The sequence below is a fragment of the Electrona antarctica genome, assembly GCF_951216825.1.
Source record: "Electrona antarctica genome assembly, chromosome: 4".
Lineage (NCBI taxonomy): Eukaryota > Metazoa > Chordata > Actinopteri > Myctophiformes > Myctophidae > Electrona > Electrona antarctica.
The window spans coordinates 19,008,817-19,035,899 of NC_136809.1; the positions used below are offsets into that span (position 1 = coordinate 19,008,817).

Sequence of the window (27,083 nt, forward strand, 5' to 3'; positions counted from 1 at the left end):
ATCATGTAACAATTCTAAACACTACTAGACTTCAGTTGGGTTAAATTGAATGAATAGGCCTACTTGATTAGCAGTTTGCAAAAAGTATAGAGGTACAGTTACAATAATGCTAAAGGGATAACACAAAAAGCCATGAGGGCTTGTTTCCATTGTGGTCCTTAGTGTTCACAGTTCAATTCATCAAGACATATAAAGATGTACAATTAATAAATAATCGATAGCAGCAATACAAGTATTTGTAATTTATGTTAACTATGCGAGGCTTCATTTTTTAAGGCGTTTTAGCCCCCCCAACACCCCCTGCCCCAACCAACCAAAATAACCACACCAAAATAAAGCAATAATATAACCCCCATATTAGAATTAAAGTTAGTAGCTGACTAACCTCGCCTCACCAGGCTTTCCACCACAGTAGCTGACTAATCTGAGTTCCCAGAAGTTTTATTTTTGGCCACTAGGGGGGAGAGAAAGTAGCTGACAGACTCTGAAACACGTGCGTGCAGGTGGGCGGGACTTGGGCGGAGTTTATCACACAGCACCATCAGTGCCAGTTGCTACTGTACCAGTCCAGTACAGCATCATGATATATTCATTTCTTTGTTGAGCGTTATACCAAGTCAACGCCGGAAAACAAGACAAGAAAGAAGGCGTTCGCGAGACCGTGTTAAATATTATATTCTGTTATTACCATCATTTAAGCGCACCGCTGTCAAACGCTGGAAGTCAGGAACCATGGCTAAAGTGGCTAATGGCTAGTTAGCTTCCGAGGCTAAAGACATCAAGTTGTACATCTGGCCTAACGACGAGTAAACGGCGTCTTTATTTATTTAACGTCAATTGAATAAAGACTTTGCTTCGGTGTTCAACAACAGAATGATGCTCTTCATCCCCAAAGGAGTGACCATCACATGAACCACTGTTTGCTGCGTCAGGTAAAGAATCAAGATGAGGCTGCACTGCAGCCCAGCATGACAGCTAGCTGGTGACAGGTCGGACTCGGTACCATAGGTCGAGATGTGAGTCAGTGAGTGACTGAAATTAAGTTTTGCAGAACAACGTTGTATTTAGACTTGACATGAGCTTGCTTTGTTGTTATGCCACATGAACACTTCAGGACCTGAAGTGTTGAGGTTGTTTTCAGTTGGCCGCTTTTAGGTTTAGCTGTAGACTTGAATGAGGTTATTCTAGATCAGTATTCACGTCCTCTTTATTAGAAAGCCCCCCCAGCTTTTTACAGATCTACAGTGGTCCAAGTGGTTCCTATTCAATCATATAGCTGAGAGAGGTGCTCCACCTCCCAAGGACCCCTGTGACTGACTCCATGGTGAGAACCTGTTCTAGGTCCTCTGGTCAGTGGTCACCTACTGCAGTGGTTCTGCATGATTACTAGGCCACAGACCAACTTAACTCTGAGAGTGTCCGTGCATATCTGTTAACTGTCCATTTGGTTCCTAACTATCAACAATTTAGCTGGGGACCCCCTGGAAACCCCCCTCAAGGACCCCGGACCCCGCTTTAAGAATCACTGTACAGTATACAGCCTAAATGGACGAGCCAATTGGTCAAACCCCCTCAAGGAAGGACCTCTGGGGATCCACAGACCTTGTGTTGTCAACTATAATAGTTAGAGACCTGTAATGGAAATTCAATTCATATTCCTGTATAATTATTGTTATTGATTTATTATTAATTAAGTATTTTAAAATTGTATGACTGGATCATACAGCACAGAGTTGTGTAACGATGGAAGTTGGAGATCCATGCCCCACCCGACTATGCAGTACCCGTTGTACCCGTGCCAGACCAAAACGGTCTAACAAAGGCTAAAAATACTTAACGGCTTCTGCGCCGTTCGCTGAGGTTTCCGTTGTCTCCGTTGTCTCCTATAGCTCCTATATGCTTCTTTTGAAACATCTAACCCCAATCAAAAAAGCGCAGCACGGCTGCAACGGAGGTTATGTACAGATGCGTCCTATAGTGGGCTTACGAACTGGAGAGGGACCCTACGTCTAAAGTCATCCAAATGTCAGAAAACTTTAACGTAGGGTGCCGAGAGGGGCTACCATTCCACCCATCTGTCTGTGTCCCTTTTATGCCCATATGAGATTTCTGTATCTGTCTCCCTTTATTCCTATATATGGAGTTCTGTGTCAGGCTGAGGCATGCACAGTGTTATGATGTCAGAACAGGTCAGCTCCATATATAGAGCCTGGGCAGTGGTAGCCTCGGTCCCAGGCTTACTTATCTGCGAAAAGAAAAGCCTGGTCACAACGTAAGGCAGATAAGCTATCGGCGGATGTATCCTCCGGACCAGGAAAAACCAGGTCAGATGTATTTCTCCCGGATACGATATTTTCCTGACCAATCACAACACTTGTTTCATTCGCGGAGAATGTAAACTGATTTGTAAAGCATCAACGTCATTTCCTTGGCCGATACTTCCGCTAAAATCCTGCAACTTCCACCCAAACAAATGATAGTCTTTACAGCGTAGGTCTTGCCCAGGGTGGGGCAGTGGGCAGGGGCCCAGTCCAGAGGTGACCTCGCCCTTTAGGGCCCTCAAGCGTCTTACTGGTATTATTGTTATCTGTTCTTCTGTTGTATCAAATAAATCATCAAGACATTTAGTTGTAATTAATCATTCTCTCACTGAGGAAATCTCTTTTCCACAATTGCAGTTGGCGTTGAAAACTACCGGTTAAAAAACTGCACAGTCACAGGACGCATCCTCCACACCACAGCGTGCATCCCCAGGCCCCAGCATCCACCTAAATAATGGAGTTGGCAACGGTAAGTAACGTTATAATTGTTTCATAATCATTCTATGATTGAGAAAGCATCTGTGACATTTTCAATTTTAACCACTTTAGTCATTATTTTATACTTTGTCTATTCAAAAATAGCAGATGTACAAGCTCATAACGCGCCACTTCATACCACAATATGAGCTTGTAGAGCTGTTGTTTTTCAAAAAACAAACAAATAAAACCCATGAAAATTTGTGCAAATCTTTGAATATATGTTCTATTTGTGCAAATCTTTGCATATATATATACTGTATGTTCTTTAAAGCGGACATTTCTATCTCAAGTCTTTGCTTCTTGAGGTCCATGGAACGAAATATTTTGAGATGGGGGTTGGTGGCCACTGGCCAAATACATATAATTTTGGGGGTCCTTAACATGAAAAAGTTTGAGCACCACTGAACCTGCAACATAGGTTTTTCAGAAAACTGTTAGAATTTAGAAGATATTTGTAGAATCGGCCTCAGGTCTTAATGGATTAATATAACAATAGTAGAGTAACATGCCTCCGACTCACATTTTCCCTCCCCACTAAAGACATTGCAAAAAAACTGAAATGAAACGGCTTTCTTCATTAATAATTCTGAAATTGTATTCCAAGCTATCAGCCTGTCAGACAAAGGATTGGGTATAGAGGTCAGGGTGAAGGAAACTTGGACATTTGTTTTGAAGGAATCCGTTTAGAAAATAAGTTCTCAGTGGCTACTTTCACTATTGTATCTACTGAAATGTGTAATAGAAAAGGTCATCTTGAAAAAAAAATTATTTCTATTTTTTATTGTTTACCCCAGAAGATTTTCAACAGACAGACCTGGCACATACGTTCTTTTTTTTTTTAAATAGTTTTTATTAGGCTTTTTGTATTATGACATAACTTAAGAATATCATTGACAGATAATGTGTAATTAAGTGACATACAATACATAATAAAAAAGGTACATAAATGTGATAAAGAAAAAACAAAAAACAGTTAAACAGTGACAAATGTGAACAGACAAACAAAATAAAGACAACAGGACAGACACTCTTGCTCTCAAACTTTCCCAACACGACATTCTTCTTTTTAAATGAGAAAATAAAATAAGAAAAAACACTCAGTTCCTTTCTCCTTTTTTTTCTTCTTTCCAATTTTTGATTTTGTTATCTATTGTGTAGGAGGGGTTAGCGTGCACCTATTGAAATAGTCAATGAAGGGTTGCCATGTCTGGTAAAATCTATCTTCACTCCCTCTCAATTCAAACTTTATCTTTTCCAATTGCAAATAGTGCATAACATCTTTCATAAGTGTAGTGTGAGTCGGAACCTGTGCTTGCTTCCAGTTCAACAGTATCAGTCTGCGAGCCAGTAGAGTCACATATTTTACCATGTTATATTGGAAAGTAGACAATTTGACCCCGGGGCTTTTAACTCCTAGAACTGCTGTCAGTGGATCCGGGTCAAAAGGTTTTCCAACCATGTCTGATAGTGATTTAAATATACTTTGCCAATATGATGTTAGTTTAGTGCAGTGCCAGAACATATGCGCCAGAGTGGCCGGTGACTGGCCACATCTGTCGCAGGCTGGATTCACATTTGGATACATTCTGTTGAGTTTTTCACACATACGTTCTTTGATAAGATACACTGTAGGTAAACTGAAAGCAAAACAATGTACAGTATATTAGGCAGAATGGGGAAACCTGTAGTGGGATTTGAGCCTGGTAAAAAAGCGTGAAAAATTAGATCCACACAGGATTTTTGCTGCGTTCACACGGGCAGATGCAAAGATTCACAGCATATTTGTCGCTTTGTATCTTTCTATCTGAAGTCGAAGCCAATTCAACTTATTTGTAGCTTTGCTTTGTATCTTTGTATCTTTTGTAGCAGCTACAAATGTCAATTTGCTTCATAGATTCATGTTGCTGGCTTCCTTTGAAATTGAATGGTAGACTATATTTGTATCTGCCCGTCTGAACACAGCATAAACCAGCAGTCATTCTTGTTCACATGGAACTGTCTGGGGGCACGTATTACAGTCACTGTGACTGTTTTTCTCCCTGGAAATAAAAACGTCTGGGTTTCCGAGGCTACTGTGACTGTGACATACCCTGCCTAATGGACACAAAAAAGATGCTGTTGCGTAACACCTAGTCTTGCATAGCCTGATAACTATTCGACAATCTCCTAATGCTATATAGAGTCTGGAACTACACCTCCCGAAATTCTTACTAATTACTGATTACTTCATTGCTATGGCAATGATGGCAATCCTTTTCAAACTTGACTTGAGGGTGTGATGGAAATTGATTGACTTTCGGATGTTGTTTGAGATTTCCGTTAAAATGGTTCAGCCGTGATCGAGGCCTCTCGATGTCCGGAATAGACACTTCTAGAACCACACAATTCTGTCCAGATGTACTAATGCACTGCATACCCACCACCAGCCAATCACTGGTGCCCTTATACAAAGGCAGAATCAGCCGTTTACATTTTATGGGGGCAAGAGCTAAATTCAGTTGTGATCCATTGCTTCAGATAGCAATGGAAACCAATAGAAAAAAGCCACCCTGTGGTGTGGATTAAGCCTCTGCTTTGACTGCAGAAGGGGGAGGGAGGAGAAAAATCAGGATGAAGCCATTCTGTGTCGACAGAGAGGAGGAAGGAAGAGAGCTCAGAGGTTGAGGGGTATTCTATAATATACTCTTTGTAGCGAAGAGGGCGAGATGCAAGCAAAACAGGATCCTTCAGTCAGAACTTGTGGCTGTTTAGGGAAGGTAGGGGAGATGGACATGTGTTCAAATTAATTTATTTTTTAATTATAGACCTGTGTGTGTGTGTGTGTGTGTGTGTGTGTGTGTGTGAGACAGAGAGTACAGTAACAGGACTGGTGTGTCTCACCTACACAAAATAGTATATGCATGATACTTTGTATAATCATTACGCAAAATTGATTCATGGACTGCTATATTTGTGCTCATTGTTGTTGCCATCAACAATCACTGTATGATTGTCTTGTTTTGCGAGTCTGACTCCAGCTATATTTAGCATCTGCCTCTCTGTCTGTCCATGTTTATGTCTTGTCTCCCGCATGCACACGGTTTGTCCATGAGGCATGCTGCTGTGTGTGCGTGCGTATGTGTGTCGCTAACATTGTTTGCCGACTGTCTCTGCACATCTGTATCATCTTCACTGGATTATGTGTCATCATTACAGCATCCTGGCTGCCTTCATACAACCGTGTTTCCATACACATTTGCGTTGTTGGACGAAAGGTGGAGGGACCATGGTTGATCACGCTTATGTCTTTGGTTATTCTATTGATATTGATTCTCTTTTTGTGTCCACGATATACTGCATTATTTGTGTATGGATTTCACCTTTTTTCTCCCTGATTACTTATTACTTGGAATCAGAGTAATATATTATTATATTACATATTACTTTTGCCCCCCTGACCCGCAAAAAAGGGATCCTACAACAACAGAATCTGTTTAGTCAGCTTCTTTTAGAACTGAATCCAATTGTTTTGAATAATAAGAGTCACCAATCAGACAAAAAGGCTATAAAATATAAAGCAGCAATCTCTCTTGAACTTTTTAAAGTTTTCCAACGGTAGCAATACTAGCCAACAAATCAATATGTGCTATTGTTTTTACAAAGGAATATGGTATAATATGGTATGGTATAATACTGTTTTGGCAGAGTAATATACACTACTCGTTACTGGGTAAAGTAATAATATTACAGATTTTCAGTAGTAACTTGTTACTGCCCAACACTGATGACCGATCAGCTCTATAACAGACCGCTGCCTAATCAAAGCCCCAGAGCACCTGCTGTGCTGCTTGGATTTTATGCCATATCCATCATGACAGCCACATAGATTCAGAGATATTAGACAGTTTTGTCGGCCCGGAAACAAGGAACTGAATGATGTGATTGTGCGCATGCGCAAAACATGTCCAGGAGCTGTGTGCTGTGTGCAAAATCTGCCTAGCAATGAGAGCTGTCAAAAAATGGATTACAGTGATCCCGTGAGGACGTGTGGAGACGTCTTTAGCACAAAAGGTGTTAACTTATACTTGTCAAAATTAGCTAGCAGTACATTGTGGGCTTGTACTAGATTGGCCATTTTCGTCTTGCAACACCATCGTATGCCAAAGTATAAATCGGGCATTCTCCTGCCTATATGCTCAGCTGTCACTCAAGATCCCACACTGCCCTACTGTCTCACTCACTCATTATTTATTAGTATCTTTTCCATTCATTTATGGCTCCATGCCAGTGGCATAGACACAGATAGACACTAGGTGGTGCTAGAGCACCTGCCCTTTTGCCCTCTGGACCATAATGTGCCCTTTTGTACAGTTTGTTCATTTTATTTTTGTTTTGTACAGTATGTGGCCCATGGTGACATTGATCAATTCGGGATTGAAAGCTTCTAATATATTATTTATGCCCCAAAATCTATAAATCTCACAATATTATGGCAACCGGCGGTTCTACTCACTCACTCACTCACTCACTCACTCACTCACTCACTCACTCACTCACTCACTCACTCACTCACTCACTCACTCGCTTTCTGTGTTGTCAGGCTCATCCAGCTCTCAAAGCCTTCATGAGTGGCTCTCTGAGCGGCGCCTGCTCTACGCTGCTCTTCCAGCCTCTGGATTTGGTCAAGACACGCCTACAGACCCTACAGAACAACAGAAAGCCAGGGTATGTGTGCAGGACATGCATGAGCTTCATAAAATTGACAAATTTCATTTAAAATTGTGTATTAAAAAAGAAAAGATTACTCACTGCACTGAGAGACATGCAGCTGCTATATACATCTCCTTACAACAATGTTTTACCAGATTTTGCCGTTTGTGCTAAATAACACCATAAAACCGCCATTACCCTTTTCATGCCACACACCCCCTAGAGGGCGTTCCCGCACCACAAGGGGTGCACGGGCCACAGTTTTTGGTTTTGAAAAATATTTTAACCTTTTAACACAAACCTATAATCCGTCTCTAACATTATTCCAACTCCTCCCATAGTGCACCGAAGGTGGGGATGTTTTCCGTTTTCTTCAACGTCATTAGGACAGAGAACGTTTTCAGTCTGTGGAAGGGAGTTTCTCCAGTAAGTATCCAGTTTCACTTCACAAAGTAAAATCCCCAGTGTTCATTTATCCAGTTGTTATGATAACCCTAGAGAGTGTACACATTTTGGGATGCCACTGAATATTTGATTTTTGGAATATTCGTGGCAGTCTCCCAATTCGACTTTAACTGAATATTCAAAAAATATTCACCAGGGCTGTTGAATATTCAAATTTGTTTCAGTTTCTGGCATCTCTGTGTATTGTGTAACCATATGGGCCATTTTGTTACATTACACTCTCAGAGTTCAATTCAAACTGAGGATTTTACTGTGTAGCATTTTACCAGTGGTTCTCAATGTGGGGTTCAATGACTGCCAGGGGTCCTTGAGAAGGCACCAGGCGGTCCACAGCAAAATGAGTTAACATGGCACTATAACCCTAATTACATTTGTAATCAATAGCCAAGCTACAAGCTTGCAACGTGTTGTCATGCGACGCGTTATGAGCTTGTATTCAAACTTTATTTCAGACGCAGGGTCCATTAGTCCATATCACATACAAAATGACAATACACAATTAATAGATGAAACAGTGAAACAACACAAATCTTGTATGGGGGGTCCCTGGTACAAAATCGATTCAGATGGGGGTCTGTGGCTAAATACATAATAAGTTTGGGGGTCCTTGACAAAAAATGTTTTGAGAACCACTGGTGTATATGATCGCTTGGTCCCACACTTGGTGATACCAGTAGTAGTAATATTTGTGTAGTGAGCATACATTGTATTGTGTATATATCCAGTGGTTGAAATGTCACCCTTTGTCCTTTCTCTCTGCTAGTCATTAATACGCTGCATACCTGGTGTGGGAATCTACTTCAGCAGTTTACACTCCCTAAAGCAGCACTTATTTCTGGACCGGGACCGGGTGCCCAACGCTGGCCAGGATATTCTGCTTGGGGCTGGGGCCAGGACTGTGGCTGGGGTCTCCATGCTCCCTGTCACTGTCATCAAAACTCGCTTTGAGGTGAGAGAATTACTCCTTCAGATAGATGTGGACAAATACTTAATTTCAGCTTGTAGTTCTTTGATTTGTATTGTTGGCACTCAGCTTACTGTTTATGTGTCACGATGTTGGAAGTTTCTCCCGCTTTTATGTTAATTTCACATGCATATTTCATTGTTATATATGTTTCAGAGTGGCCGGTATAATTATACGAGTGTGACAGGTGCTATGCGGAGTGTCTATGACACAGAAGGCATCAGGGCACTCTTCTCAGGACTGACTGCCACACTGCTCCGAGACGCACCATTCTCTGGCATCTATTTCATGTTCTACAGCCAAGCCAAGAGGTCCCTTCCTCAGGGTGAGCAACCATAGAGTTATATATAAGCTAGAGTGCGGACAACCCCGCCCCCACTATTAAGTTCAATAGAGGTTGCGCAGTGGGGGCACGGTGGCACAGTTGGTAGTGCTGTCGCCTCACAGCTAGAAGGTCCTGGGTTCGATTCCCGCTCGGGGCGCTGTGGGTGCTGGCGGCGTGTTTCCTCCTCCGCGTCATCAGTGCCCATACCTGAAGGCGGGGTTGGCGAAAGGGCCTTTCTGTGTGGAGTTTGCATGTTCTCCTCGTGTCCCCTAGGGTAGGTACCCTCACAAAAAACATGCAGTAATCCTGGTCTCTAAACTGCCTCCCCCTGGCCAGCCCGGGGCGCCTGATGGAGGGGAAAGGAACTGGTTGGAATAACGTGTTCCTTCCACGCGCAACGTCCAACCAGGGAAACTCCCCCCTGTCAGGTGCAAAGGAGTAACTTGGACACTCAGGCATGAAGGAAGCATGAGTTCAAGTCCGTTGCTCTCCCCATGTCCCCATATATGGGGACTAGGTTGGCGGAGGGTGTGTAGAGCCCAGGATCACATTAGATAATTGACACAGGGGTGAAAAATGGGTTACAAAATCGTGGGATAAAAAATTAAAGAGAAAAAAAAAGAAGTTGCGCAGTGGCGTTTGAAGGACCTGGAAGAAAGCTATACTTTTTTTTTCATTTGGCGTCCAAAATGCGAAAGTGCTAATAACGAGCGCTCCGTGTTCTACCACAGCTGCACTACTCGAAAAATGAATTAACATTTTGGAGTTGGGTGGTCTTTTTCCCAACAGTCAATTAATCATTTAAAATATCTTAATGAGACCAAGCAATAGACTTTTTAAAAAAAAATCTTGTGCACAATACAGCTCAAGGTAAAGGACTCGATGAATAAACTATAAAAATCGCTGATGAATATTTCACATCAAAACTATGAAAAACGAATAAGAAATATGTTGCTATATCTCTGCTGTCGGGGAGAAACCACCTAACTCCAAAATGTTCATTTTCATATCTATAAATGCACCACATCTCTGTATGTACGTCTGTAATCCACGTAACTCGAGAACCGTTAGCTCCACCAACTTCAAATTCGACACACGCGTTCCACACCCCCACAGGGAGTGCAGTGCCCGGTGTTGAGTTGGATAGCCGGTTGTCCAGAACCAGCACAAAAGCCTTTGATCACCCCATATCTCCATATATGGAGCTGGCATGTTCTGACATCACAATGATGTTCTGACATCACAATGATGTTCTGACATCTGCATAGACTCCATATTTGGTCATGCCTGACAAAGAACTCCATATATGGGCATAAAAGTGACACGGCCATAATAACTGGGTGGGGCATTCATTTCCAACTTGCATCGTTCCAGGCACCGCTCTAGTATTTTTAAAACAAGCAATACTGCCTCATCAAAGTTGGTATTGTGATTTTATATATATTTATATATATATATATAGGCCGGGACTTTAACGCGTTAATTGAGATTAATTAACTACAGAAAAATGAATGCGTTCAAAAAATTTACGCATTTAATCGCACCTTTTTTTCCCACCGCGGAACGTTTCTCACTGTGTTTCTAGTAGTACTGAATTGGCTGCGGCACGCGAGCAGCAGCAGCAGCTGTTGTTCACTCTACACTACAGGCTACAGCTCCGTCAGAAAGCCCAAACCCAAATGAATCGAATGAAGAAGCCGCTTATATCGCTTTGCTCCATGGATGGGACATTTAGATGTAAAAGCTATCGGATGGACGCGTGGATAGCGGCATGGCTGTGTGCAATGTCAGAGGGAAAGGATCCATTTATGACCAACGTTAGCTTATATGCTAGGCTTGCTAGCTGCTTCAGTTTAACATGTATCACAGACCACCGGAGACGCGCGGTGATTTCACCACAGCACAAAGCTGTCAGGCTGTCCTCGATGCGAAACATACTGAAGTAGCAAGGGTGGGAATTCCGTGGTCAGACAATGGTCTGCCCCAACCTCATGTGAAATGTTTCCCCCCTAATAAAGTGGTTTTTATTTGTTCTCATGCCCCGCCATGTAAAGCACATTTGAGTATTCATATACACACTGAAGACACTTTATATAGGCACTTGCTGCTCTTGTTTATCTGTTGGGATAAAAAACTTGTATTGCTTAAAGGGGAATACCACTCATTTTCAACATTTTTCTATGGAGTTGTGTGCACTGGAAATAATAAAGTCCCCCCCATTATGTGTTGCCTATAGAACTGGAGGTCTGAAAAAAACAGTAACATTATGAAGTACATTTTTGTGATGTCACTGAGATGTACTTCATAATGTTACTGATTTTTTTCAGATCTCCAGTTCTAGGCAACACAGAATGGGGGGGGACTCTTATTATATCCACACAACAACTCTAAGGTATATTAATGACAGTAAAATGTTGAAAATGAGTGGAATCCTGTAGTCACTATTCACTGGGATACCAAAAAACATTTGAAAAAAAAGGTTTCTCACTGTTCTCGGGTTGAATATTGATATGCGATTAATCAAGATTAATTAACTACAAAGCCTCTGATTAATTAGATTTTTTTTTTTAATCAAGTCCCAGCTCTAATATATATATATATATATATATATATATATATATATATATATATATATATATATACTTGCATGAGAGGGGGATGAGGTGCTCCTTAATACATTTCATGGGTTCCAAATTTTTAGAGCCAGTTTGAGTTAGGTTGTTTTGTCCAAAGTGCTCCTTAATACATTTCATGGGTTGCAAATGTTTAGAACCAACACACAGATGTAAAGGGTGTTCAATAGCATTGATTTATGAAAAAAGCAAAAAATCTAAAACCTGAAAAATGGAGCAACAAAATATATTTTTCGGGCACCTTAATCCCACACACAAAGTGCCCCTGGTGTCTAATAAGTGCCTTTAATATGTAACTTGACTGTGACTGTTGGTGTTTGTCCTTCAGACGTCAGTTCATCCAGTTATTCTCCGCTGGTAAACTTCAGCTGTGGAGTGGTGGCTGGTGTCTTGGCTTCCTTGGTCACCCAACCTGCAGATGTAGTGAAGACCCACATCCAAGTCAGCTCTGACCACTGGAACACTACAGCTGCGGTACGCCACATCTACAAGGTGAGGGCTCATTCTATCTATCTGTGGTAGATCAGCAGCGGTGGCTGGTCTTGCCATTCACATTGGAACAGTATCAAAATGTTTTTCAAAGCAGTAGGCATGCGTTTGTTAGAGGGTTTATCCTCTGGTCTAGCCCTTACATTGAATTTAGATTACACTAGACATATCGGTAGACGGAGATCTGAGATCCTCTGGGCCCAATAGTTAAAAATGTTTAATGAACCCCAACTGAGTGGATCAGATTTGGATTTATTATTTAATACTCAAAATGTATATGTCTCATTGAGATACTGTTTGCTGAGGTAATCTTATCTATGATCACAGATAAGATGTCAAAGTTGTCCCAATTTGGGCTGGGCGATATGACCAAATTCTCATATCCCGATATAGCTCATTTTATATCCAGATCCCACGCAGTATGAAACCTGACTTTATAACAGTGACCAGCTGGTTACCCCACTCTGAATCTCGTCCCCTATCGTCTGCCTTCATGTTTATGTAATAGCAGTATAGATTAGCAGCGTGCCTGGGCGTCATGACTTAAAATCCTGCCGTAACGCTTGTTTTGTGACACACCAATATAAATAATAGATCTTCATCTTCATATTAAACGATAGACATTTTCTATCGTCCAGACGATATATATCGTCATATCGCACAGCCCTGCTCCCAATCATTTTTTTTATTTTTGAGGGGCACTAGCCCCACCTATATACAGCTTTTGTCCCCACAAAATGTCTGCAACACAGGAAAATGTACGTCATCTTGTCCCATATTTGCCATCAACAATGAAAGGAGAAATTAGGTCAAATGTCCGCATTGAGTTTCCCAATCGTATTATGAATTGGATTATAAATTATGGCAACGGAGTCTTGCTGGGCAGCAAGCACCACATGTCTTGGGTGGAAGAAGACGGTTGTTCCACTGCACCAGCTGACGGCTCCCGTGTTGTTTCGACTCGGTGCAGACATGCAAATGCAAAGGTATCGCATTTGGGTTTAATACAATACATTATTGACAGATGCCTATGCATTGTCGAAATGTTCCCTTTCGTGCATGTATGCTACTAATTAAGTTAACAACTGTGCTACATTATTGCATTTAGCTCCCCTCTTGTCTTTTTAAAAATGTAACCAAACTTTTTCACCAGTTCCACCATACTTCCACGGCGCACCCATTACGCAACCACCCGTCGCGTCTCGGCCCCCTTACCACCGTGGCCCAGTCAATTTAGAGGTTGCCCAGTCTTAACTTCGAAGAGAGGGGGCGAAAAAACAACAAAAGATAGCCTACTTTGGCAGCCCTTGTGCATGCAAATTTCTGTTAGTAGCAAACTACAGCATGTAAGCCGCCTTGTTTTAAATTGTCCCCCATTTGCACATTAATCCACGCTACGCGCCTGTCCCTTATTATATAGCGAGCGGCCATGACGTCAGCTGCTGCGGCTATACCCGATAATAAGCCAAAAGCTTATTGATACTCGGGTCTCGATAAATGCCGAACCGGGTTTGTAATGGACCAGATTTTCTGGCTCCATCCCTACTTACTTCACACAGGTGTGATTGTTTTTGTAAGTATCCAAAATAAATCCATGTCTGAGCCACTCGGATAGGGATTCAAATTTAAATTAAAAGTATTGGGCCCTGGCCACAGTTGAGACTAGTCTTGACAGGTTCCTAATGCACTCTATGCACACACGCCATTTTACTTTACTTCCTTCACATGTGTTACCGATGATACTAATAAGGCTCTTTTCCATTCTGGTCAAACAGAGTGAGGGTGTTGCTATTGTGCATGTTGGCTCACTGGAAACACTCTGCTACACCAGTGGGTCTCAGTGTCCTTGAGTGGGTTCCAAATGGCCCCGTATGGGTGTGTAACTTTGAGAGTCTACAAATGGAACGAAATTGATCTATTTGGTTCCATTTTTACATTCATGAGGGTCGTTAAAATATAATTACAAAAAGAAAAAAAGTCTGCATCTGTGCATCTCTAACATACTGAACACCTCCTCAGGAGAATGGCCTGGGTGGGTTCTTCCGAGGGGCTGTACCCAGGTCTCTACGGCGAACTCTGATGGCTGCCATGGCCTGGACTATCTACGAGCAGCTTATGGCTCGTATGGGCCTCAAGTCCTGAAGAGAAATGCCGGCAGCAGCTTGAAGGAAACATAAAAGTCAATATTATGCATATCATTTAAAATTCCCAATGTCAGAGGAAAGTATGGATAGGATACGGAATTACTTATGAAAGAACGCATATCATAGACTATTATCTTGCACTCCTGGGATACTAAAGGGCTTGATATACAGTACTTTGTTCTGTGTGGTGGTGGCATGCACAGAAAATGGCAGATCTACACGCTCATGAGTCACGACGCATCATGCCATGCTGTGTTGTGAGCTTGTAGAACTGCTGTTGTGTTAGCACCAGTGTGCTACACTGGTGCGCAAATAAGTCTAAATCTGCTTAAGTGAAGACAAAGAGGTTTTTGGGTAGAATTGGATACAATGAGTGATAAGTTCTGTGCCTGTGTGACTTCGCGTCTATGGTCTGTATGTACAATGTGTGTGAAAATGTTCCTCTGAGTGTTTATGAGAGATTGATGTAACACCTTTATACACTCTAATAGCTGTGTTGACCCGAAGTAATAGTCCCTCACTGCTATGAAGTTACCATGTCCCTTCTCCTACAACTCCAGTAACATGCTAACAAAAGCTACTGCTGCTTTTCATGGCAATGCAGCTTACTTTTATAAGGTTACGGGATGCACAATTAATCATTCATTATACGTATCGACCGATATTTACTTAAAAATGCAATATCTGTAAAATGTGTACCTGCAAAATAATCCAGATATTTTTACCTAATCATTTATTTTATGATATTTATTTGAATGTGAAGCTGAAAAAAAGCTTTTGTGGTGATTGAAGGCTCCAGCTTCAGGGTTTTCTTGAGGAACCTTTCAAATGGAACAAGTAAAAGCAACAAAATGTTAAGTATAAATAAAGAAAATCTTTTACTACATTTACAGCAGTTGATGTGTAACAGGTGTAAGGTAAACTACTGGAAACTTGTATTGCAATATCTGTATTGACCATGGCCATGCAATGAATTGGATATTGGATATTGGCCAACATTGCATCTCTAAGATTACGCTCAACCTGCTGTAAACCTTTGAGTATTGAGAAAGTACAACGGAGACCGAGATGCGTGCACATCTCTGACTTGTGCCATATTTAATTCATGAAGTTTGCATCAGATGTATTGTTTCTTACTCTCACAATGACTTATGATAAAACTTTCTTTCAAGCTGAGACAATCACCAGCATTGTGCATTGTGAAATACAGGGTGAGGTTTGACTGATCAATTTCAGTTATTACTATAAAGCCATTCTTACAACACTCACAAAACCTAATTTAAACCCTGTGTATGGCATGTACAGCTAATGGTGCATTTGTAATGAAATGTAATAAAACCAGATGTGCTTTTTTTCATCAATGATAGTCAATCTTATCTGGGCCCAGAAAATGCAGCCAAAAGCTATTCAGGAATTTCATGGCACAACAGTCTCATCAGTACTGTAACCAATTTGCAGAAATGGTATAATATGCAGCGCAATTTGCAAAGTGTTATTGAGTTAATGATTTTAGACTAAAGATTCTTTTTTATTTTATTTTTTGCAAATATTGGAACAATGTGCACTGGTTCTTGTGAAGGCAAATGACAAAATCCTGGAGAGACTACATAGATAACATTTTAGAACAGCCTGTAAACTAATTTCCTTTACAATGAGCCCATATATGAAGCATTACTGTTATTATTAAGCCACTGTGTCTTTTATATGGTATCATGGGGCATGGTTCTAGTTTCCATAGTTTTGTAAATAGTTACTGAATATATATAGATGAGACCTATTTTTATGTAGATTGTATAGTGTGCCATCGACTATGGATATTTATTATTGATATGTTGGTGAAACTAGTAGCAGTGTTTATCCACCCCAGTGTATTGATTACATTAATTTGATGATGAAAAACTGGCATATTTAACATTATGCTTTTATTTTATTTGTCTTTCTTTTTTTCCCTTTAAAAAAAAAAAGTCACTTGCATGCTCTGTTCCATCATTTAGTTTTTGGTTGTTCATTACCTAGAAGTATTTGTTTAGGTGACATACAGTATGACATGCTTACCAAAATGTATGGGCCATGTTTGCTAACACTGCAGGGAGACAAGAAGAAGAAAGGTTCCTTATCGCACAATATTTCTAAAGAGAATGGCGATGGTGTTAGTGATAGATATTGATTACCTCCCCAATGTCTGTCATGATTTTCGGTCTCACAGCGTTGGAGACTACGTTGGGACACATCACTGGGTCTCGTTGAACATTGAATGCACTTTAGCAATACATGCACATTATGTTGTGAACCAAGGCTCCATTGAGGCTGGTTATAGATGGGAGTGGCTGACGGTACTGTGAAAGTTCATTTGTATCCAGCTTATGTCTATCTTTGTGCCAAATTAATGTGTGCGCTATATACTTCAAACATTGACATTTTGGCCTGGAAGTTCTGATCATAATCATCTCTTTAATAGTGCTTGGTGTGACTGTGTGTATGGTCATTGTTGTGGGTAATTTGTCTGTGCATGTGTTTGCACAGGCAGACACTGTGCCTGTTGTTTTCTAAGTCAATAAAAGTTTCATTTTTGTACAGTTTTATTTTTTTCATCCTAGATATATTATAAAAGTATAGATACAATGGATGATAAGCATCCTAATCAAGTATGTAAACGGCCACCTACTGCCAGGGCTGCCAATCCAGGAGATTTTTTGGGGGGATGGGGGGACTCCCAGAGCAGGGGTTGGGGGTCCACTCCCAGAAACTTTCAACAGAGTAGATGTAATTTCCTGTGTTCTAGTGAGTTTGATACTTGTATCAGGCTTGCTTTTAGCATTGGAAAAATGATGGGTACCGTTTCAGCCATTACAATGCAAAACGTAGGCCCACAGAAATTGATTTGATGACTGAAGCAATGTAAGACCCATCTTCAATAATAACCTTTAATTATTTAAGTGAACATCTCTGTATGATTGCATGCACTGCCAAGACCCCACAATTAAGTGGGGGGTCTGGGGGTCCTCCCCCAGAACCGTTTATAGTAGATCCTTGTTCTTGTGTTCTGGTCAATTTTGGGACTGATACCAAATCCAGGGGAAATCCCAATGCAGGAGACAGGAGACGTGGTCAAAATGCAGGAGACTCCTGCAGGATCCAGGGGTGTTGGCAGCCCTGCGGCTACTGCTGGTGGACCCCATGATGCTTACTGCTATGCCATCACCAACCTATCTATCTTCATGGGTTCCAACAGACGTTCGAACAAACTCTTTCTGTCAGTCGACATCTCAGTTCCCTTGCACTGAACTGCTGTTTTGTTGTTTGTTTTTTAGGGGGATTGGTGCAATGATTAATTCATAGGCTACTTCATTGCGAGCTGGTTTTGCATGCCGACAATAGCAAATCTACAACTTATGTTTTGTAATAATAATCAAAGTCTACAAAGTAACTAAAGTTTTGAAATAAATAGTAGTGTTGTAAAAGTACAATATTTGGATCTGAGATGTAGTGAAGTAGAAGTAAAAGCATTGGGAATTGGAAATACTCAAGTACAAATACTTAAAAATTGTACTTAAGTACAGTTATTAAGTAAACGTACCACTAGTGACTACCGAACAGTAAATATACAGAATATACAGTGCACACACAGTGCTGTAATCCTAACAAAGTCGCATGTCATTGTGATAATAAACAACTTTGGGAGCATTATAGACTCATTATTTTATTAGTACCAGTACCTGCACATGTTATTAACATAATAAACAGAAAATTGGTTTTGGTTTTATGGGGCATTATACATTTAGAAATTACAATGACTTATCTTTGCATGTGATCATTATTACGGTCATGTCTTCTTTACAAGCTAACCCCTGGTGTCCCCTGAATAGTCACCAAATAAAATATAAAATAAACTAATACCTGGTTATGGGGAATTTTTGGTCACTCCTGGAATTTGGACATTAGACAAAGATAGTCCACGACACAATCACTTATTCAATCAGGACATTGGGAGAATACAATGTTAGTGGCTATCATAATATTAATTATTTTTGATTGCTTGATTGAATACTTATAACAGTTTGTAGATTCTACAGAGGTATGGTTTACAAAGATTGTTCAAAGGATTACACAAAAAGCCCTGGGGACCTAAGTGTTTTTAACGGTTCCTGATTTTGCTGTGAACCTACCCCAGAACCCTATTTATTGATAGAACAAGGATGTGCATTTGTAGACAAAAAGCACTTTGTAAACATTGTTTTCGAAAAGCACTTCAAAGATTATTATTATTATGTTGATTTTGAGTTTTATATGCTGATTGTAACAAAAGTGTTGATAAGTTCAAAGTTCTCAAGTTTTCTCATCAATACTTGATCTGGCCGTTGGATGCCATTCAGAGCCATAGAGTATATGGCTCTGGTGCCATCTATCGACGCACGGCAGTATTACAAAAAAGACTGTGGTGGAATAGAGCGTCGCAAGTCCCGCCCCCTACCAGGGCACAGGAAATTATTCTCCGTTCATTTTCCTCAGACTTTTCAAAAAGTATTTATTTAAAGACCTTTTAAGCGTCGTACAAAGCCAACTCTTGTCGTGACAAATCATGACAACAAACACAATGTTTTGGTCCAAAAAAATAATTAGAAATAAGAAAAAAACGGAAGGTTACAACACTTTTTTTGTTGTTTTTCTTCTTTGTAATTAATTGTTTGGTCCAAAATATTGTGTTTATCGTCATGATTTGTCACAACTCGAGTTGGCTTTGTCCGCGGCGTAACCGTATTTAAAAGAATACTTTTTGAAAATGCATTGGGAATCATTTCCTGGGCCTGGTTTCTTGGGCCTGGCCAAGGAAGTTGGGCCTGGCCAGAGCCATATAAGGCTCTGGGCCTGGCCAAGGGGCCTGGCGTCGTCATGACAGGGGGCGGGACCGCGACGCGTAGCATTTAGGTATAAAAACAACGTCATTTCCTTTATCCGGTCTCTTTTACCGTGGTTCCAGGTCTCCATACGGCGTTGTCTCGTGGTGAGATGAGACTTTTACATTTATCTATTATTTTAGTCATTAGAGCAGGCCTTAGCATTGATCAGCAACGAAGTATCGCGCGGTAGTGTTTAAATGGGGCAAAGCTTTTTATTTTATATTTTGCGACACAGATCGGGGTGTTGTCGATGAGTTAGGTTAAAGAATGGTGCAACGTGGCTTGATGCCAAGCCATGCATGCTTGATCACAGTCAGCTAATGTCCCAATCTGGGAGAACCCATCGGCAAAAAATAGAAACGGATGTTTGACATTTCATTTCAGCACATGTAATGTTTGCAATATGATAGAAAAACCTAGTTTTTTTATACCTCAGGTTCATTTGTAATAGTACTTCCGTTTCCAGCTCTCCTACTAAAGTAATGCAGGGAAAGTGGTCAAGATCTGTACCATTGGATCAAGACTATCAGATGCGTTTTGAGTTTAACTTTAATATCTATGATCATTGATATGCAAATGTCAAAATCGATAAAATTACATGATAGTCTTGGCCTGCTGCTGATTTCTAATCTTATGTAGAGTTGTATACATACTGATGGGGGAATACTGAGCCATATAATTGATCTGAATTTAGTTACTATGGTGACCAGGAGGATATGCACTACTCTTCTAGCTTCTCTGACCAAGAACTGATTTCGTGTTTAGTTTAGCGTTGATGCTTGCATGCTGCCTGCACTACCATCATGCAGGCTTTATGACTATGTTGCATTGCTTGCAATTGCCCCTTTCAAAAAGCACTTGCTTTGCCTGCTCTGTGGCGTGGTGAGTTGTCGAAGAAGGGAAGAGAATTCTGTCATTGCTGGTGGGTGAGATGGCAGACTAATTTTGTGCTGATCAATCTCAATCCGTGTTGACACAAGTCTTCTATCCTGGCTATCTGTACTTATGTTGGTCATGTGTTTTGTGTTTGTTTTTTCTTCTATTATAACTATAATTGCATGTCTGTCATGCATTTTATTTTTTTCTGCTTCATGTATAAGGGTATTTTTGATGAGTTAAGATAAGAATGGTGCAATGTGGTGTGATGCCATGTCATGCGTGCATGATCAGTCAGATAATGTCCATACAACACTATATAGCTCAAGACCCTGATGTTAGATAGGAGACAGTGGAGATAAGCCATTCAGGACAGTCCCGAGTTGGTGTTGGCTAGTCTGCACTCGCATCGCAAGTCCATAAAGTTGTAATAACCTTCAGTCGCCCGATCATTTATCCTTGGATGTGCAAACACGCAGCAAATAGTTTCATTTCAGCGCATGTAACGTGGCGGCAATGATGACTTACCAACATGCTTGTGTTAAAGATGATTTCCAAATCATCTAAGCTCATGTTTTTTATTTGTCTCCCATTTCCAGCTCTCCCACTAAGTCGTAACGCAGGGAAAGTGGTCACGATGTCCGGAGGTCTGGATGTGTTGCAGATGAAGGAGGAGGATGTGCTTAAATTCCTGGCAGCAGCGACACACTTGGGAGGCACCAACATGGACTTCCAAATGGAACAATATGTCTACAAGAGGAAGAGTGATGGTGAGTTGGAAAACTCGGGGTTATTTTGGTTGTTGTGGACAGCCCCATCCCCTCACAACAGCACACAATTAAAGCCTTGCACTGACATGTGAGTGTGGAGGTGTCGGAAGTGTGCTAGAGTAAAACGGAAGGGTTTTCGCTGACACCATGAGGGCTGACGCCTGATGACTGGGGTTAGATAGCAACCTAAGCCACAAACCAATTTTATTTGTGGGGCAATATCGATTACAGCGACCGTCTGCCCTGATACTGGAAGGTCGTGGTTCGATCCCTGGCTGGGTCCTACCTAGAAATGGGACCCAATGCCTCCCTGCTTGGCACTCAGCATCAAGGGTTGGATGGGGGGGGGGGGGGGGTAAGTCCGAGACATACTGTAGTAACTACTAGCTTCATGTCCAGGAGGTGTACTGTACATCAAGCTGTACTATGTTACAGAAACAGGAGATGGGGCCACATGGCTCGGCAAGGCTTACTTATCGATTACAGGCTCAGTGGACAGCAGTTGGGATTGCTTTCACATAGTTGCAAGCTTGCAACTTGGATGCTATAACAATTAAATCCGGACTTTTAGCATATAGCATCCAAGTTGCTTGTGGCAAAAGAGTGAAACGATAAAACTAAGAAATTACCGGGTGTCACGTTCTACACATCAAACAAATGTTTATAGAACATTATTATTAAACGTTGTGAATAGATGTTCATATTGTTATAGTTGTGGATGCTCACATGTGCCAGGTACAGAAACAAGATGCTTATCAGGGTTTTGTCCACCTGACGATCATTCCGAGATGATCAGTAGTACTCTGAACGTGTGCACTAAATCGTTGAACCTTCTCCTCTCCCCAGGTGTGTACATCATCAACCTGAGGAAGACTTGGGAGAAGTTGCTGTTGGCTGCTAGGGCCATTGTGGCCATTGAGAACCCAGCTGATGTCTGTGTCATCTCCTCTAGGAGCACTGGCCAGGTCAGCCTACTAAGGCGCATAATAAACTCATGCAACCCATGAGCTCCATTCCCCAGTGAGGCATCATCCATTTGGAGGTTAAAAAAAAATACTTTTTATTTTGTGGCTTTGACTTTTTCTTTACTCATACCTCTGCTGTGTTCCCATCATAATGTGGCTGCTGCTATGAATGATACTTTAATTTCCCTCTGGGCAGCAATAAAGATTTCGCATCTTATAAAAGCTATGCATTCGCTTAAAACTGTACTAATCGCTTGTTTCTTGGGGTTGTAGTCATGTTTAACATGTACGTCTTGAGCTGACACTTTAGATTCTATTTGCACACAATTAAAGCCTTGCACTGACATGTGAGTGTGGAGGTGTCGGAAGTGTGCTAGAGTAAAACGGAAGGGTTTTCGCTGACACCATGAGGGCTGACGCCCGATGACTGGGGTTAGATAGCAACCTAAGCCACAAACCAATATTTGGTGGCTAATGTCAATTACAAGCTCACCTACTGTAGGACAAAAACACACTTGATTATCATTGCATGTATATGCATTACACTTTTTTTGCATGTGAATCGCAATTATTTTAGATAATTGCAATTTTGTCAATAGTTTCCATGTTGAAAAATGTTCATACATAAAAAAGAAAGCTGAAATGGCAGATCTACAAGCTTACGATGTGTTCTAAGCTTGTTCTTGTTTTGATTACCAGGCAAACTGAAATTAATTTACATGTTCAATGTCAAAACGCCATTTAATCATGACTGTCCTAATCTCATTTATTCTTGTTCCTTCAGAGGGCTGTGCTGAAGTTTGCCACCACCACCGGTGCCACCACCTTCCACGGTCGCTTCACTCCCGGAACCTTCACCAATCAGATCCAGGCGGCCTTCAGGGAGCCCCGCCTACTGATTGTGACCGACCCCCGTCTCGACCACCAGCCGCTGACCGAGGCGTCCTACGTCAACATCCCGACCATCGCTCTGTGCAACACGGACTCCCCACTGAGATACGTGGACGTAGCTATCCCTTGCAACAATAAGGTAAGGAATGACACGCATAAGTTTAGCTTGCCATGACTTATTGATTCATGCCCATGTGTCTCTCGATTGGTTGCTCCGGTTTATGGTTATGATCAATATTCAGCACACAATTAAAGCCTTGCTCTCACATGTGAGTGTGGAGGTGTCGGAAGTGTGCCAGAGTAAAAACGGGAAGGTTTTCGCTGACACCATGAGGGCTGCTGCCCAATGACTGGGGTTAGATAGCAACCTAAACCACATAATTAGATTTATGCTTAATGCCACCAAGTAGATTTCCACAGACCACACCATTAGACGTGGATTGTGAATTTCATGACTATTTGCCATGTTTGACAGTGGACTGTTTGTACTGTATGGAATGCTTGATACTGTATATGGAATTGTCTTGAATGATTAAGCACATTTCTCTTCAGTGACTGTACGTACACTACACAATGCCTATTGTTGGGACATTAAAGGTTGCAACTGAAGAACTGTATAGATGCCATGTATATAAAATGTATAAACTCTTAGCATACAGTACATCATACGTTGTTTTCCCAAATTTGTGTCCTGTGTAGATTAATAGAGGTGCATAAAGGCATGTCCTCGTTTCACATCTTTGCAGTCACTCTTACCTGTATGTGTATGCCGTATAAAGCAGACATTCTCATTCGCTAATCAGTCTTAACGATGTAAAACTTGTCTGTGCAGGGTCATCACTCTGTAGGTCTGATGTGGTGGATGTTGGCCAGAGAGGTGCTGAGGATGAGGGGAACTATTTCCAGGGAGCATCCCTGGGAGACCATGCCCGATCTCTTCTTCTACAGAGATCCTGAGGAGGTGAGGTGTCTGCACTGCACATACATCCAACTGAAGTGTGCTTAGTTGGCTTGATACAAAAGCCACAAATGAAATTAACGTCAACACTATGGTGATTGCCAGATTTGTTATTATGCCTGAAACTTGAAAGCTTGTCACTCATCACATGTCATGGATTTCTAATTATATTGTAGAATATACATGTGTTGCTAATAGTGACTGGGATATGCACAGATCTTCTAGCCGCTCTGATTACAATATCAAAACAGATTTGGTTTTAGAGATACTTGCAAGTTGCATGCTGCCTGCATTGCCATTGTGCAGACTGTGACTATGTTGTTGCATTGCTTGCAAATTACCCTTTCAAAAAGCACTTGCTTTGCCTGGTCTGTGGCGTGGTGAGTTGTCGAAGAAGGGAAGAGAAATCTGTCACTACTGGTGGGTGAGATGGCAGACTAATTTTGTGCTGATTAATCTCAATCCTTGTTGACACAAGTCTTCTATCCTACCTGTACTTATGTCAGTCATGCATTTTGTGTTGTGTGTGTTTTTTCTTTTTTCTTATTGGTGTATAATTGTAACCAAACAAATCTGTAACAGATTGAGAAAGAAGAGCAGGCAGCAGCAGAAAAGGCTGTTGGCAAGGAAGAGTTCCAGGGTGAGTGGACCGCCCCAGCGGCTGAATTTGCCCAGCCTGAGGTGGCAGACTGGTCTGAGGGTGTCCAGGTGCCCTCTGTGCCCATTCAGCAGTTTGCAGCTGGCGTTGAGGGTAAGACTCACTGACATTAGAAGCTTTCCTTTTAAATGTTTACTTTTGTAAATGTATGTTAAAGACTATTACATTTTTTTTAATAATGCGTATGTACATAAAAATGTAAAGTTATAGCTCAATTCTGTTCTTATCCACGGTCTGTAGGTGCCCCTGCCAAGGCCCCTGCTGAAGGCTTTGCTGGTAAGAAACATTGAATTTGACTGAATAACTCAATTAATTATAATGCAACATTGTTTTTTTTAAATGGTGAATTATAACCGTCTCTCATTCACTACCCTCTACTTTCCACAGAGGATTGGAGTGCCCAGCCAGCCACTGAAGACTGGTCTGCGGCCCCCACTGCCCAGGCCTCTGACTGGGGCGGAGCTACCTCTGACTGGTCTTAAGGCATCTAAACTCAAGAATCTGTACAAATCCTAAAAGCTGTGCAGTAAATAAATATGTTTAAGTGTGCCTGTAGTAATCGTTCTGCTGTTTGTTTGGTGGGGGGAGTACTGTAAATATACAGTATTGTGTACCAACGTTTACAACGTATTCTTAATCATACTACCAGTAGCAGTCATTGTGGGCAGTGAAATGTATAAAAGTACATGATGAAATGAAGCACACGTGCAAGGAAAATGGTCAACGGAAAGTTGCTAATATTGTGTTTTCCCCCTCAAAGTGATCTTGATTATGGCGGCTCATGAATCAAAAAAATCCTGTCAACAATATTTTATGAGTCCACTAAAGAATTTTTTTTTTTTTTTTTAAATGTCTGCCATCTGAAAAGTATAAACCGTCATGTCTCACCTTCCTCTTGACAATACAGTAGATTCTCTGTGGGTTTCAGGTCAGGCCAGTTCGCTGGTCAGTTAATATTTATCTCAGATTAACCCATTTAAAACCATATTTAATATTGAGCATGTATTTTAAAAGATATGGTTACAAAAATTATCCATCTTCAGAGTCCGACAGGTAGTCCGTTTTTTGGGTAGAGGATTTCACCCTGAAATTAAACTATTGAGCATTATTATGTGAATGTCTACAATGTTAATCGGCACATTAATACTAGATTGTATCCAGGCCTAGCATTAAAGCAAGATTACACTTTGGCAGAGGTTTGGGTTATGTACCAAGGGTAGTTACCTCGCCATGATGCATTTCAAATGGTGATCTTAATTTTCATTAAAATAATCCACTTTGCATTAGTTAGTGTTTTAGAGAAGACTGACCTGTTTCCCAATCAAATTAAGTTTATGGATAGAATATTTCCATGTTTTAATCAACAGAGAAACTGAAGATGTCATTAATAATACTTGGAGTTACATAATCCTAACAAGAGGCACCTACCCAAACATTTACCAAAGTGTAATTTTGCTTAAATGTGTTAAATGTTACATGTTCCATGTAATCAGGGGTTGACAGTTGACACTAAGGTCTCAGAGGCACTTGCCCATCAGGCCATGTACAGGTCATGTTCTACTCATTCTGATGACGAGCCAACGAACCTTAATAAATATTTTTAAAGCTTTGGAGCATTACTTTTTGTTCTATTTCTACCTCTGCCTGACATCTGGCTTTAATTGTAGATGTGTGATTGTGTGTGCTTTATTGTACTTTTCCATGTTCTACTTGACCACAGGTCTCGTACCACTTTCTTTTTTACATTCTGGTCGTCACACAAATACTGGAAACCTCACCCTGGCCTGGTGAGTTGTCTTCACTTTCTGACATGGCGGGGTTAGTTGTCTGTACTTTCCGCTGGGGTGAGTGGGTAAAGGGAAAAGACGGACAGCTCGCCCAACAATATTCGGACAACTCACCCCGGTGAGTTGTCTTCACTTTCTGACATGACGTGGTGAGTTGTCTGTACTTTGGGTACCGGGTATCCATTACAATAATTCAATTTCGGTTCTATCGGTTCCTATAGACCAATTCACAGAGGCTTGCCTGGGTGCGGCCATTACTGAGGTGTACCATTAAGCGCAGCAGCACTGATTAGCTACACCTGTAAGTAAGGAGTAGATCGGGGGGGATCGTTTGGGGACACTGTTCAAAGGCAGAGTCTCACGACTGTACAAAGTTGCTAATTAAGACTGCACTTCCAACGCATCATACACTGTCCGTGACATGGAAAAGGAAAGAATCACTTCTGTCCGTTTAAATTGTACTCTACACACGCACATATACAGCAAATATAGGCCTAATGATATAAAAAAGTGTGTGTGTGGCAGTGCTGCAGTCAGATAGGCTTTATTTTGTTATTGTCAAATGCGTTATTGTCACTCGTATTCTCAACATAAATAACAAATAACATGTATGATCAATCAATCAGTTCTAATAGGCCTACTTACTGACTGAATTACATCTGAATAGCAATATTGACCCCCCCCCCAACAACGATGATGATGGCTACTACTTTCATCATAGTTATACATTAGCATGTGAGAAATTACAAGTGACCTTAAATAACCACTCA

General features: G+C 41.1%; 2 protein-coding genes across 2 annotated transcripts; both read left to right on the forward strand.

Moving 5' to 3' along the window:
- The first annotated feature begins 494 nt into the window (after positions 1-494).
- LOC306921487 (mitochondrial glycine transporter B-like) lies at positions 495-17,084 on the forward strand. The gene is made up of 8 exons (XM_079498630.1): positions 495-932; positions 2,679-2,790; positions 7,381-7,505; positions 7,832-7,916; positions 8,719-8,904; positions 9,076-9,244; positions 12,206-12,369; positions 14,386-17,084. Exons 2-8 carry the CDS (start codon positions 2,776-2,778, stop codon positions 14,506-14,508), a joined length of 867 nt encoding a protein of 288 aa, XP_079354756.1. The 5' UTR covers positions 495-932; positions 2,679-2,775; the 3' UTR covers positions 14,509-17,084.
- Positions 17,085-19,381: 2,297 nt separating this feature from the next.
- On the forward strand, positions 19,382-25,075 carry LOC306921962 (small ribosomal subunit protein uS2). Its single transcript, XM_079499306.1, has 8 exons — positions 19,382-19,512; positions 20,884-21,054; positions 21,901-22,019; positions 22,804-23,049; positions 23,743-23,871; positions 24,451-24,619; positions 24,767-24,802; positions 24,914-25,075. Exons 2-8 carry the CDS (start codon positions 20,922-20,924, stop codon positions 25,006-25,008), a joined length of 927 nt encoding a protein of 308 aa, XP_079355432.1. The 5' UTR covers positions 19,382-19,512; positions 20,884-20,921; the 3' UTR covers positions 25,009-25,075.
- The last annotated feature ends 2,008 nt before the right edge of the window (positions 25,076-27,083 follow it).

Excerpts from the sequence above, each read along its gene's own strand:
- LOC306921487 (XM_079498630.1), top strand. Across the intron at positions 7,506-7,831 it reads CAGAACAACAGAAAGCCAGG|TGCACCGAAGGTGGGGATGT; the intron begins GTATGTGTGCAG and ends CTCCTCCCATAG. Across the intron at positions 8,905-9,075 it reads TCATCAAAACTCGCTTTGAG|AGTGGCCGGTATAATTATAC; the intron begins GTGAGAGAATTA and ends TATATGTTTCAG.
- LOC306921962 (XM_079499306.1), top strand. The coding sequence starts at position 20,922 with ATGTCCGGAGGTCTGGATGTGTTGCAGATGAAGGAGGAGGATGTGCTT. Across the intron at positions 23,050-23,742 it reads CTATCCCTTGCAACAATAAG|GGTCATCACTCTGTAGGTCT; the intron begins GTAAGGAATGAC and ends TTGTCTGTGCAG. Across the intron at positions 24,620-24,766 it reads GTTTGCAGCTGGCGTTGAGG|GTGCCCCTGCCAAGGCCCCT; the intron begins GTAAGACTCACT and ends CACGGTCTGTAG.